The sequence below is a fragment of the Channa argus genome, chromosome 11 (assembly GCF_033026475.1).
Source record: "Channa argus isolate prfri chromosome 11, Channa argus male v1.0, whole genome shotgun sequence".
Classification (NCBI taxonomy): domain Eukaryota; kingdom Metazoa; phylum Chordata; class Actinopteri; order Anabantiformes; family Channidae; genus Channa; species Channa argus.
The window spans coordinates 6,549,266-6,562,734 of record NC_090207.1 but is presented as its reverse complement, the minus strand read 5'-3'; the positions used below and the strand labels follow the sequence as shown (position 1 = coordinate 6,562,734).

Sequence of the window (13,469 nt, the reverse complement as noted above, 5' to 3'; positions counted from 1 at the left end):
AAACGATGGATCGCAGCTTCTTCATTAGAGGTGATACTTTTTCTTTTGCTGTTTGTACAGAACACCTGCACCTGCTTGATTATCTTGACCTCGTGTGACAGTTGAGGTTAATGTATTATTAAAAGGTCAGTGAGAATCATCTATATTTAGATTTTACTAGTTTCTCATCAAGGTGAATGGATTAATTTCTGCATACAGTAGCGTTAAATAATAATTGAGGTAGCTTTATTTGCATGGCATTTTTCAAACTCAACATGAATTTCATGAAACATAAGAATAAAAACAGTGCCTGTACAAGTGAGTGTTTAAAACTTTTTATGATGCAGCAAAGTTTTAGCTGTAGCACTACAAATATCCTTTTGTGATTAGCCCTAAAACTGCAGCTTTAGGGGTCTCAGTACAAAAAGGTAAATCACTGATGATGTTAGAGAGAAGAGTTAATGTGACGACTGAAGCTAAAATATGGATTAAACTACTTTTTAGATTTGAAACCTAAAGATAATTAAAAATCATTACAATTTCTTTAAATGCTGGGACTGTTTTTGCTCATTAATAATTTCTCCTATTCACTCTGATTCTTTCTACAGGTTTGTTGATTTTATCTCCATTTACATGAAAGGGAAATCATTTTTAAATGACAATTATGAACATGAATGGATTATTTGTAGGTTCAATCTGAACCTGTTCTTTAAGATCACTGTCACTGGTCCAACATGGGGGCACATATGAATTACCAGAACATGTAGAAAAGCTCACACATAATACACATATATAGCACATACACAGTACTGTACATAACCTCACCACACACACCCATCTGTGAAACTTCTCACACTGTCAAAATGCTTATGTGATCAGGTGTGAATGTCAAACTGGTTGGGACATGGTTTCAAACACAACACAGTGTTTGGAAAATACGCAGAATAATCCATGCTGACCCCTAAAAAGCCATTTACTCGAATCTCAGGGGGAGAACATAAATCTTTGACACAATTTTCTAACTTTTGTTGTTTAACTGTGGGTTCTCTGTGTTGCAGTGACATCTGACCTGTATCAAAGTGACCCTCAGAGGCAGCACAATAGGGTTTATTCACAATACTGTAGGATTTTGTTCTGTTCCTTTGTGTTTGTCCCACTTTCACATTTTGTCTAAGCCAGACAGACTGGGACACAGATTCAAAGAAGGGGAGAATTTAGTAAAAATCCGACATAGACTCACTCACATTCACACCTACGGTCAGTTTAGACTAAACATTTAATCTAAAGTGCACATCTTTGGACTGTGGGAGGAAATTGCTCCAGCATAAGCATAACGTGCAGAATCAACACAGAAAGACCACCGCTAGCCAGGTGAAGCAGCAGCGCTAACCACTTCAGCAACATGCTGCCCCAAGATTAAATATTCTCTTTATCAAATGAAATAATAATAATAGTTGCCATTTCAAATATTCTACTTATTATGACACGGGTTTATGTACACTAACATGTCAAACGTTTGTGACTCTGTAGTTGTTTTGTTTAGTGTTGAACCTTTTCCTTCTCTTTATGGCCATTTGTCATAATTCTGAATCATTGATCGTTTTGGTTTTTGTGCATGTTCTGTAGTTGTTTTATGTTGGTATCATTTGCTTTGCAGCAGTTTTTACATTGCTGACTTTTTTGTGACTATGGTCATTTTCATTCACTTTGTGATCAGAATGTCTTTTAAGATGTTTTAAGCCGTTTTATTCCACTTTGTGAAAAATGTCTCTTTACAGTGGTTTTATGTCTCTTAGTTGTACTTTAGTTGAGTTACTGATTCTGATTTCATCTCCTGGTATTCTACAGCCCTTAATGTGTATACAAAAACAAACGCACAATAACTGTTACCTGATACTGCAGCACATATGGTCTTCTTGATGTGTAATCATGCATTTATTAGTTTTGCCACCCTAATTTGTCCAGGGTTCGATTTCAGTCAAAATCTCTCTAAAATGACTGGCGCATGTATTTTTAAACACTGCCTTTTATTGACACTGTACAGCTGCTTTGGTTACTGATCTAACAATAAAATAATGAATATTAAAAAAATAGGATTACAGTACTATACAAGAAAGTCTTTACACTCAAGTTTTTGTATGAGTTAAAAAAACATGTCATCTTTTCATCAGCGAATTGGAGAGGGTGGGAGGCAGGGTTCGAGTCAGTCAAAACGGTTTAGCTTAACATGAAGACAGTGTTAAGCTAACTGACTGCTGCCTAATGTAAAAGCAGTGATGCATTAAATTCTCTAATGCAAGTTCATTTTCTGAATTCAAGAAAAAGTACAAAATGTGATCAGCAAAATGTTCTTAGAAATTAAACAGTACTAAAAAATGATGTCACTGAAGGTTTTTTATTAGACATATACAGTATATATTATGCACGAGTCCTAACAACTTAATTTTTTTAAAAAACAGGTAAAAATTGCTTTGCTGCAATAAAATTATGATTTTAAAAATACTTGAAACACTTGATTTGCCTTTTAAAGTATCTTTTAAAATATATTTTTAAGAGAAGAAAACTTAAAGGACCGTAAACTAAGACAAAAATGAGTTGAAAAACAGGATAGTGTATAATGTACTAAACTGCATCAAATTCAATAAACTGGTCATGTTTGGTATTTATAATCTTTACCTGTAAAATGTAGAAAAAAGTATCAAGTACATACACTTAGTATGCATGTATACAGAAATGTGACATATTATTAGAATTAATTTAGTCAGAATTGCCATTTCACTACTTTTCTGACAAACTTGAGGCATTAAGATAAAATAATTTAACCAACAGTTGGAAAGGACTTTGGGTTTGAGATATTACTGTTTCCTGCAGTACATTTTGGCTCATTTTTTGCGCTCCTCTATCTGTTCCACCTCACTGGACTCATCCACCACCTTGCCATTGATCATGGTCTGGGTGACAACTTTTACAATCTTCCTGGTTCTTACATCAGGATCCTCTGTAACAAAGTTAAACCAGAGTTAGTTACAAAAACACTGAATGGCCCTTTGTTTTTGACTGGATCAGCACTGAAAACTGTCACTAGTGTTAGTTTGTCATACTGAAGTTAAGAAGCTGTACTGATATACTAGGGCCAAAACATTAATAAAAATAAGAAATGCTTGAATGCTGAATTACCACTTGGCCACAGACAACAGTTTGCTTTAAGAACATCTTGTCACATAGGTTATCTTGTCACACAAGTCATTAAAATACATTTCGTGCATGAAACTTACTTTTGGGAGGTGGAGGTGTTTCTTTCACCCTGTAGGACAACAGAATATGACAACATAATCACAGACAGCAAAGTACTAAACAGAATTCATGTGCACTTATTGTAACAGCTGAAGCAAGCAGAATATGCACATTCCCTTCTTTGCATAACATGAGATTAGCTATTCTTACAGTATATCTGTACAGTTTACAATTGCTACAGTAGTTAACCAAGTTTAGGAGGAGAACTTTAAACAGCTAGGTTAAATCACAACAAAAGGTAACAAAATATGCCTACTTCTAAAGCTTACAACTGACCTATGTTAACTGTATCATTTTATCAGCTATAGGGAGGTATAGAACCGTATGTAGTTCTGAGGAAGGACTGTGTTTTCTGGGCCTGCACTTACATTTCCTCTCCTTCCAGCAGCCTCCTGTAGGTGGCGATCTCCATCTCCAGGTTCTGTTTGATGCGCAGCAGCTGTTCATAGTCGGTCTTGTTGCGCTGCATGTCCAAACGCAGCTGAGACAGCTCATCCTCGAGCTGGGTAAGCATGGCCTGAAGACCATCTATTTCCACAGAGTACTTGTGCCCCGTTTCTCCCAGGTTTCCTTCCAATACACCAACCTGACAACAACACACACAACTATACGGTTATGAAATACAAAACTACACCACAATAAGACAGTGGAGCAGTGTTTTTATTTATTTGTTCAAAAATGTCACCAAAATAAACATTTTCAAATTAATCCCTTTATGATCATTTATAATGTATAATTTGTAGGTTCAAATTAAAGCATTAAAGCACTGATTAATCATTTGAACAAGATTTCTGAGACAAAACATTTACATCCAAAAACCCTTGCAGGTTTAAATACCTGGAACACATTCAACTGTCTATGAAATCACTTGTTAATGCACATTTGAAGATTAGAAGCTGAATTAACACATGCTGAATCCTGTGATGTACTTAGGGTGCAAGCAAACACGGTGGCTTATTTGCTCATCCAGAAGACACAGAATAGCATTACCATTCATTTGGAGTTGAGTTTCTGGCCACTGGCTCTGTTTTGGTCTCCATCAACTAGTAAATAATGCATGTGAGTTTAAGCCGCTAAATGTTCCTGCATTAGCTTGCTGTTCCGCTACTGGATTGGTAGTGTACAGTGAACCTATGAGATCATTTCTGATGAAACCGCATGGAACCTAAACTGTAGAGCTGTAGCTGATTCGTGTTGCAAAGCTCTACAGAGATAAGAGGGACTACAGAGTTTGGTGATAATTGTGTGGGTCTGACGGTACAAACAACTGCTTTCACATTACACTGAATTGTTTTAATAAAAAAAAAAAAGAAAAAGAAAATTAAAGTGCAGTTTAAATGCTAAAAATATGTGGCTAAAACATTGAAGGTTTAAGCGTGATTCATACAGTTCACAGAGCACGATGGACTATGTGCTCACAAACTAACAATCAGTACACCTTTTATGTACATTTTACCAACTAATATTGCTTTGTATGTTTACCTGTTGAGCTCATCTATTCATGACTCCTCACCGCTCAACCCGCAGTACAAGAGACTGTCAGCACAATAATATCCCTGCATTCACAATTGTGTGCTCACTATCAGGCTGAGCAAACACCCATGAGCTATACTTGCCTACACAGAACGCCTCTTTATGCGGTTTGATCTGTGGTCACATGAAGCAGTTGCTTGGCTCTTGTCACACAGATTGATTATTAGAACAGTGTCAAATTGTTGACACAGAGAAAGCAGCTGTTATTTAAAGATAGGTCTAACACATCTGCAGTGTGCAGAAGAAAAGAAATGAGACCATTTAAGTTTTTAAAAAAAAAATTAGAGAATTTGTTGGTAATGTGAAAATTAACCCTGTGAATAGTGAGTAGTCTTTTCTATAAAGTAGTTATACCCCACAGCTGTGAACAGATAAGGATGTGTAAAATTCGCAAACTACTAGGATTATGTCTCCTGCCTGAATATGAAATACTAGTTAACAGGTGAATAAAAGCCAAAATAAACAGTAATGGATAGATGGTTTAAATGTCAACATTAAGCCACCCAGAGTGGCACAAATGTGAGCAAATCTAAAGACAACTGTAATAGATTTTAATAAATAAAGATTAGGGAATTCCAGGATTACCTTTGCTAAAACCACTACTGTGTCTTTAGTGAAAGACTATCACACGAAACCATAAATCTCACAGATTAAAAGGTTGGAAACTATCTTAGGATGTATCATATTAAGAGAGAAATAGATTCTGACCTATGAGTGTTCACATGATCACACTGCAATTTCCTGTGCGCTACACAGTCCTGTACCTGTTTGCGAAGATTGTCGAGCTCGACCTCAAGAGCCTGCAGAAAACGTCGCCTCTCGCCGAGCTCACTTTGGGCACAACGTAAAGCCTCATTGTTCTCCTTGACCTCTGACTGCACTGCTTCCAACTGCAGAAGCACATATCCACATTACAAAGAATGTAATTTACATTGTATAGTCCATAATAATATAAAAATGTGGCGACATTAGAAAAATAAAGATTGCAGTAACTTACCTTCTTGAGGTACCAGGCCTCAGTCTCCTCCTTGTTCTTCCGAGCGATACCTTCATACTGAACTCTCAGCTCAGCCATTAGGGCTCCCAGATCAGGACCCTGAGCTGCATCCACCTCTACATTTACCTGCTCATTAGCCAGACGTGCCTTGAGGCAGCTCATCTCCTGGATTGATTTAAAGAGAGGAAAGCCCAAGTACTTTTTAAAGCTGCAGAATCTTACTTTCTCTCACTGAAAAGCTGTTAATGGCTGAGATATTTAGATTTTATTTTGGCACTGTCTAACTTAACTATATTCTACGATGTAATCAATGAGGTGGGTCCACTATACCATACACTTACCATACACAGGACTTCTAGGAAACAACCCTCACTTAACTGTGGGTTAGAGCTGGGTTAGATTTTAATTGTTACTCTATTTAACTTTCGTAAGCATTATAGAAACATTTACTACATTGATAATAAACAGTTATAAGGTGTTTTAAGGACATTTTTATTGTACAGCATTTCTAATCAATTCCAGCCTTTCCTGTCAAAATATATTTTATATTATTAAAGCTTTGTTTTACCACATGTCATTCATTGATATTACATCAGCCACCAAGCATGTGTCTGAACAAACTATTTACCAATTTAGATCGTCCCAATTAACTAACTATTTTTATTGTCCTTAGTTTTGATCATCTCATCATACTGTATGTGAGATGTAATATAAAAATTCCAGTAACAGCTTTGTTTAAAATACATCTGCAGGAAGCAGCGCACGCACCTGTGTGGCTTAGCCCACATCCTGGACACCTGACTTTCTAAGTACATACAATCTCTCCAGCTGGATGGGGTCCTCTGTGATATATGGGTTTTATCTTGCTATTTTAAAGGTTACAAAGACAAAAGGTCTGGCTGTGAACATTCTTGTGTTTCAGATACTAAATACCATTAAAACCCCTGGCCTGACTGTGACCCAACAAAAAGTAGCACAAGGCTTTATGTTTCAGTTGTGTTGCGGATATAGAAATACACTGTAATGTATTACACCTCTGAGGTTTTTACATTATATTAATAATATTCAGGCCAACACAATTATCCTTTATGCAGATTAGAGAACTCATTGTGTCTTGAAGACATTATATATTTAAACAGGTTTACACTTGAAACCTTGTAACTCACTGATCATATCTGACATGAGCAGGGTCTCACCTCATCGTGATTTTTCTTGAGGAAATAAAGCTCCTCCTTCAGACTCTCTAGATCTCCTCGCAGAGTGGCAATGATCTGGTCATGGTCAGACTTTGCTCTCTTCAGAGCCTGACAGTCCCTCTCCACTGACTGGCACAAGGTGGCCTCCGCCTCCCATCTGCATAAAAAAACAGCAAAGATAAAAAAATAACCATGACTGTGGATCACAGGACATGTTGGTTTTAATCAAAATGTATGGGAAAAGCACACAGTTTGAGGTTCCTCTGTGAAATTCAATGCTTAACTAGGATACATTTCTAAAAATATTTGTTTAATTTAGTGTAACTGTGTCTGTGTGTCTGTGTCTGTGTGTGTGTGTGTTGACTAACTGTCTAGTTACACTTTGTGTTGGTCATGAATTGTCATTATGTTTGAGTCACATCCAATAGGATTATTCAGGGATTTACAACAAAAAAAAACTCACAAGCTCATTGCTGCAGCTCAACTTTGATGAGAATCTGTGGTGGTAAATGTAATGCTTACTTATTTTAGATGTTCTCTACACATAGTAACAATAATCAACTACAAGAACCAAAACAAAAAACAGTTTAATAAAAGTAGTAAAAAGTAGAGGTGAGAATAAAGGTGCGATGGACAGACCTTAGAGGGAAACTTTTGATTTTGATTGGTGAAAAAAAGTGACTTGATTAGAGTAGGTCATAAAAATTGCTTCATTAGCTCAGAAGCAACATTTTACTGTCGTATTCTTTCACTCTGACACTGGTTTCAAAAAACAAACTAGTAGGTGGTTTAAAATGTGACAAAGCATCATAACATATATGCAATAAAAATGTGCAAATATAGTGGTATTAAAAAAACAATATTTAACCTCAAGTATAGACACAAAAGTACAAAACAGAAATACAACTGTTTAATAAAGTACCAGTGCTTCAGAATCGTACTGGCCTAGTAACAGCATAACAATAATACGTTTCCCCCAATGATGAAAAAGAGACACAAAAAACCACTTTTAAAACCCTGCTATAGATGCACATGGGAAAATTTTCCTTTCATGTAATGTTTTTTGGTAACACCATGAATCACTGCCAGCTGACTCATTTTCACACAATGCGAATGAACATACCATCAACACAATGTGAAATACAACAGCAATGGATGTAACCTGAGTCTAACATGTCTCCTCCAGCTTCACCTGTGGACTCTTCAGAAATTGATGATGTCTCTCTGACCAGCACAACCCATTACATTCTACACTGTCTGCCTGAGCACCGTGGGAATGGGGCTCTTATTCTGTAGCCTGACAGAAAGGTAATTTATTCACATTGCTTTGCAGTATGGAGCTCCCATGTGAACACTCACAAGCAAGTAAAATAAGGGAATGTGTGTGACACTAACTTGACCCTGAAGTCATCGGCTGCCAGCTTGGCATTATCAATCTCCAACATGATACGGGCGTTCTCCAGTGTCTTCTTTCTCACCTAAGAAGGGAAACATGGTGGAATATTAGTCAAGTTCAACTTATTACTTGTGTTTGACCTTTCCGCTGTAAGTTACAAAAAAAAAAAAAAAGAGGTGCACACACGCAGAATGTCAGCGAGCTACGAGAACTTTCTTCCAAATTAAACTTCTTGGTGACAGCAGTTACTGTCATTGGTATTTGTACTGCGTTTAATGTCGGTTTGATGTCTTGCCCAGAGACACTTCGACATATAGCTGGGACCGGGGATCGAACCACTGACCCTGTGGTCAGACTGTGCTAGGGTCAACAAAACACAAAGGCATTTCATGATTGAGTTTTTGTATAAATATTAATTGATGTTTGAAATTATGTACTTTTTAATTGTTGGTCCCATTTTCCAACTCCATGATATTATGGTAAAATTCTAATATATTATTTTTATTTTAGGTTCTTGAAGAGGCATCAGCTTTGCCTAAAATGGCTGCGGACAAAGCAGTCAGAGGATTCAGGAAGCTGCCAAACAAGCTTGTGTCCATAGCACCAAACAGTGAACTCAAACGTCTCTGCCTACAGTCAGTTGACAACAGCCAAACAGACACACAAAAGAAATGGTAAGCACATACGTCAATAACGTCCTAGAATGATTTTCCAGCTTCATCCCAAATGCCACTTTTTACGGCTCTGACATGAACATCTGATAGAAAATGTCTTTTAATTTGCCAGCCCCAAGGCCTCTTAATCATGATCTCTAACAGGAAGTTGACAGGGTATCATTAAGCTTTTGGATTAGCTTTCCCAAATTCTTGACTTTAAACCTATTGGAATAATGTTGACCATGCTTAAGAATCAGGTCTGTGCCACAAAAGCAACACATTTTATTTAGCTCTACCAAAAGAAGAGTTGCCAAATATCTAACCAGACTTCTACCACAAGCTTGGTTATGGCTACATATTAAACATGTTTGGTGTATAACTCGTAGCATAACTCAAAGAAATAATTTAAATCCTAATGTTGTCATGACAGTCATGCCCATGATTAGTGTATGTAAACTTTCATTCATAACTGTATACAGTATCCAAAATGTGTAAAGGCTCTTCTCCTGCCCTGTGATCTCTACATTGGTTCATTTTTAGGTCAGATGGTGAACACAGCGATACTTCTCGTGCCTTCTGTTTTCAAAGAGACTGCCATCTGTTTGTCATTAATTAAAAATTTTAAGGTGATTTTTAACAATTATAAAATTAATAATAAATAATATGATTTCTAGAAAATTAAATTATTTGGAGCTATGAGTGTGATTTGTCATTTAGTGTTTTAGGATCCACTCAGCCCAGTGTCCATCATTGTCCTGAGCACCAGTGATGGCAAGCCCCAGAATGACTGCACTGAGGTCAATGTCCAGATGGATACTTTTTGGAAGTATTTGTTCTGAAGCTTGAAACTTTGACTACAACTGCACCAATAGCTGTGCAAAGAGTGGCAAATGCACTTAATGTGTCCTAGTCTCCTAGTGCCAGCAAATTGTAAGAAGAGCCTTGCATTGTCCTAAAATGGACTAACCTTGAACAATAATTCCAACATTAAAATCTTGATACAGAAAAGCCGTGGTGAATAATTAACTGATTGGTAAGTCCATCGTTAGATAATAATTCTGCTTAAATAAATAAAACTGTTTTTATCTTCATATTAAGGTTGAAGTTTAAATTGGCATGCAAAATGTTTCTTAAACTGTTTTGTTTAAAAAAACAAAAAGATTTTTGTGGAGGCCACATTAGGTGCCAGGGTGTATTTTGAAATAACGGAATGTTTTATTAACTACATTGTTAATTTATTTATTGTTAAAAGCTGCTAAACAGATAAACCTATATAATATAATTCTTGGTTGTTTTAGTACTAAATAATTTTTATATTATACTCATGAGGTCTTACATTTTTTGTATGTGGTACATTTTTAAAGAAATGTAACACAAAATATGTACCATAAAAAATATATATATATAAAGGGTTTGCATATAAAAAAACAGTGCAAGCCAAAGTTGAAAATGTGTTCTGTCATGTTTTACTGTGAATTTATGTATAAGACAGCTTGGACTGCCAATATGTTAATAGCTGTGCTGATGGTGGAAATGGTTTTATTGTTTCTGCGTATGCCAAGTATGGTCAGTAAAGCATTTACATCAACGTTCTTGTACTTATTTTACCTGACACATCAATTCATGATATATTTTATTTTGAAAGGTTTCTTAAAATTGGTTACTCAAAGAACCATTTTTAGATAAGTTCTTTAAGCAACCATATAAAGTTCCTTAAAGAACCTATTTTTGGTAGTTCTTTGAGGCACCTTTAGGGGTTCTTTGAAGAACCATCTTCTGAAAGGTTCTTAATGGCACCATTTATGGCACTTTTAAGGGTTCTTCAGTGAACCACTGACAAAAAATGGTTCTTCAAAGAACCATCTTCTAAAAGGTTCTTTGTGGAACCAAAAATGGTTCTTCTATGGCATCAGTCTCAACAACTATTTTTGGTTCCAGTTAGCACATTTATTTTTCTGTCAGGTGCAGAGATACAAACATTTACTGACACTGACCTCTTGACCAATGGCATGTGCCTGGGCCATCATCCCCTCAATGTCATGCCCTTTTGGACTCCTCTCCAGCATGAGCTCCTTGATCTTCACCTCCAGTTCAGCATTGGACCTCTCTAGCGTGCGCACCTTGTCCAAGTAGTTGGCCAGCCGGTCATTCAGACCTCGCATGGTCTCCTTCTCACTGGCACCCACACTGAGGCCATTGAGGGAGAAGCTGGATCCCAGCAAGTTGAGGCCATTTCCCACTGAGAGAGAGCGAGACAGAGACAAGGTGCTGACAGTGGACAGTGGGGAGACTGCAGGCTTGGAGCGGATGCTGCGCCCACTGTCCCTCACAGACATGCTGGAGAAGGAGGGCTGGCGTACAGAGTAGCTGCGCACAGAGAGGGTGGAGGCCATGTCGCCCACTGCAGAAGATATAAAGTAATGTTAAGTTTATCTGTGCTAGAAACTAATCACATGCATTTAACTGACTGATTGAAATTTTATTCTTGATCTTGAAAACATAGGCCTGGAATAAACATTCAATTTCTACGCCAATGTGGTGTGTGCAAAATACAGTTTTGTGTCTCATTAAGTCTTTTTACATTATTGTCATTGATTTGCTTCCTTCTGTGCTAAAACTCTGTTTTTAACTTAGTATTATAAAGTGTGAGAACAGAGCAGAAAAGAACAAAACAATACTTACATCAAGCTCAGCTCTTCAGAGTTTTTTTTCTTGTCCTCCTCGGTCAGGTTTCAACCCTGATGGTGTGACCACTGTTGCAAGACCAGATTTCACAAGTGAGTTTGGCTGCAGAGGCACAACTCACTTTGTCGGGGTGGAGCCACTGTTGTATGCTTTGGGATGTGTCTAATCCCAAAGCAACAAAAAGAGGATACAACATGATACCTTGTGGAGGAGGGAAAAAACAAAGAGGTGCACACAAAACACAGTGTTACAATTATAAATGCAGTTTGTTGTCCAAACAGCAGCTGTAACAAATGTGATTGATTTATTTCCTATAATAGTAAAACTTGGTCATTAATGTTTCAGCTGGCCGAAGTGGGGCTAACTGTGACTACTTCTAAGTATTTTGCTCTAAAACTGTTAAGTAACTAAAGCTTTAAAAAAAAAAAAAAAATCGGCAGACTGGAAAGTATTTGCCTTAAAAATTCAGTGGAGTATATAGTAGCAGAAATTGCAAATAATCAAGTATATTGTACTTTTATACAGTACTTGAGTAAAGCTACTTGCTTACTGCCACTGATTGTTTAGTAAACTGTAAGAAATATTTTGATATTTTGGTTCAGCAGTTTTAACAATTTACTGAAATCCATGAAAGTAAAAAACTATTATCTGAAAGAAACTATTAATTATAGTAATAAAATGTAGTGAAATAAAAAGTATATTTCTTTCTGACATGTATTTAAGTAGAAAAACAAAGCACCAGAAAATAGAAACAGTCAAGTACAAGCAACTGTAAATTGTCCATAAGTGCAGTGCTTGCATGAATGTATAAGTTACAGTAGCACTGCTATATTTGGCCTCTTATCTCACAGTGACAGTAACCCCCTTGAGGAGCTCCTCTGGCCTGAATGGGTGAAACCTGGATCACAAACTGGTGTGGCAAGCAGGCTGGAAACAGGGATGTCGCTTTCTCCACAGTGATTCCATTGAGCGTTGAAACAGTGTATTCAGAGCAATGTGAGAAGCCAGTTTCACCTGAGGATGGAGACCAAAGCAGGAACAATGAAGGTGTGGAATGAAAAGAAAGTAAAGACCCCTGAGAAATGCAGGGCGTAGGTCTAGTTGAACTGGAAACCTGTATAGTCACAGACACACCTTTTTGTAAATTTGATAACTTTCAACTATCACTCAGCCCCTTACTTGTTGTTATACAGTGTATAATCCCCATTACTGTATTGTAAAATTCCTTTGCCGAGCAATTTTCTCTCTGTAGGATCAAATCACACAGTTACACTGACCTGGTTTGGTGCCTTGCATGCCTCACTCCACCCAACCCCACCAACCCCTGCCTGCAACACACACAACCCCAAAAACACTGACAAGGACAACAGGCTGTAAGAAATGCCCTTTTTTCTATTAAAATAGTCCACATGACCCAATTAAAACATGAACTCTGAGTCAAAATGGTGTAATTTCAGCATTACACTTGGATTTGAGATTCGTAGACAGTGCGTTTAGCTGTTTGTAATCTGAATGTAGGCGTTATCTTTTACTTGGGTCAGACACAAAGACATGATTACTTTAACTATATCTAGCTCTGTCAACAATCAGCTTCAATCAACTCCTTTAAAGTCAAGCTCTTAAATATGTTGGCTTAATCCATATTATAGAGCATATGCATTCATACACATTTTTAAATACTTTATCTTTGAAATAAATACCAAAAAAAACCAAAAAAAACAACAAAACCTTTT

General features: G+C 36.9%; 1 protein-coding gene across 1 annotated transcript; it reads right to left on the bottom strand.

Moving 5' to 3' along the window:
• Positions 1–2,338: 2,338 nt before the first annotated feature.
• krt1-c5 (keratin, type 1, gene c5) lies at positions 2,339–11,888 on the bottom strand. The gene is made up of 9 exons (XM_067522433.1): positions 11,734–11,888; positions 11,046–11,452; positions 8,395–8,477; positions 7,000–7,156; positions 5,804–5,968; positions 5,571–5,696; positions 3,642–3,859; positions 3,255–3,283; positions 2,339–2,977 (listed from the first exon to the last, which is right to left on the bottom strand). Exons 2-9 carry the CDS (start codon positions 11,442–11,444, stop codon positions 2,862–2,864), a joined length of 1,293 nt encoding a protein of 430 aa, XP_067378534.1. The 5' UTR covers positions 11,445–11,452; positions 11,734–11,888; the 3' UTR covers positions 2,339–2,861.
• Between the last annotated feature and the right edge of the window lie 1,581 nt (positions 11,889–13,469).

Bases quoted from the DNA above. Each gene is read 5' to 3' on its own strand.
- krt1-c5 (XM_067522433.1), bottom strand. From the start codon at position 11,444: ATGGCCTCCACCCTCTCTGTGCGCAGCTACTCTGTACGCCAGCCCTCC. The intron at 5,697-5,803 runs GTAAGTTACTGC...GTGCTTCTGCAG, and splicing joins AGGCCTGGTACCTCAAGAAG to TTGGAAGCAGTGCAGTCAGA. The intron at 3,284-3,641 runs GTAAGTGCAGGC...GTTGTCCTACAG, and splicing joins CTGCTGGAAGGAGAGGAAAT to GGTGAAAGAAACACCTCCAC.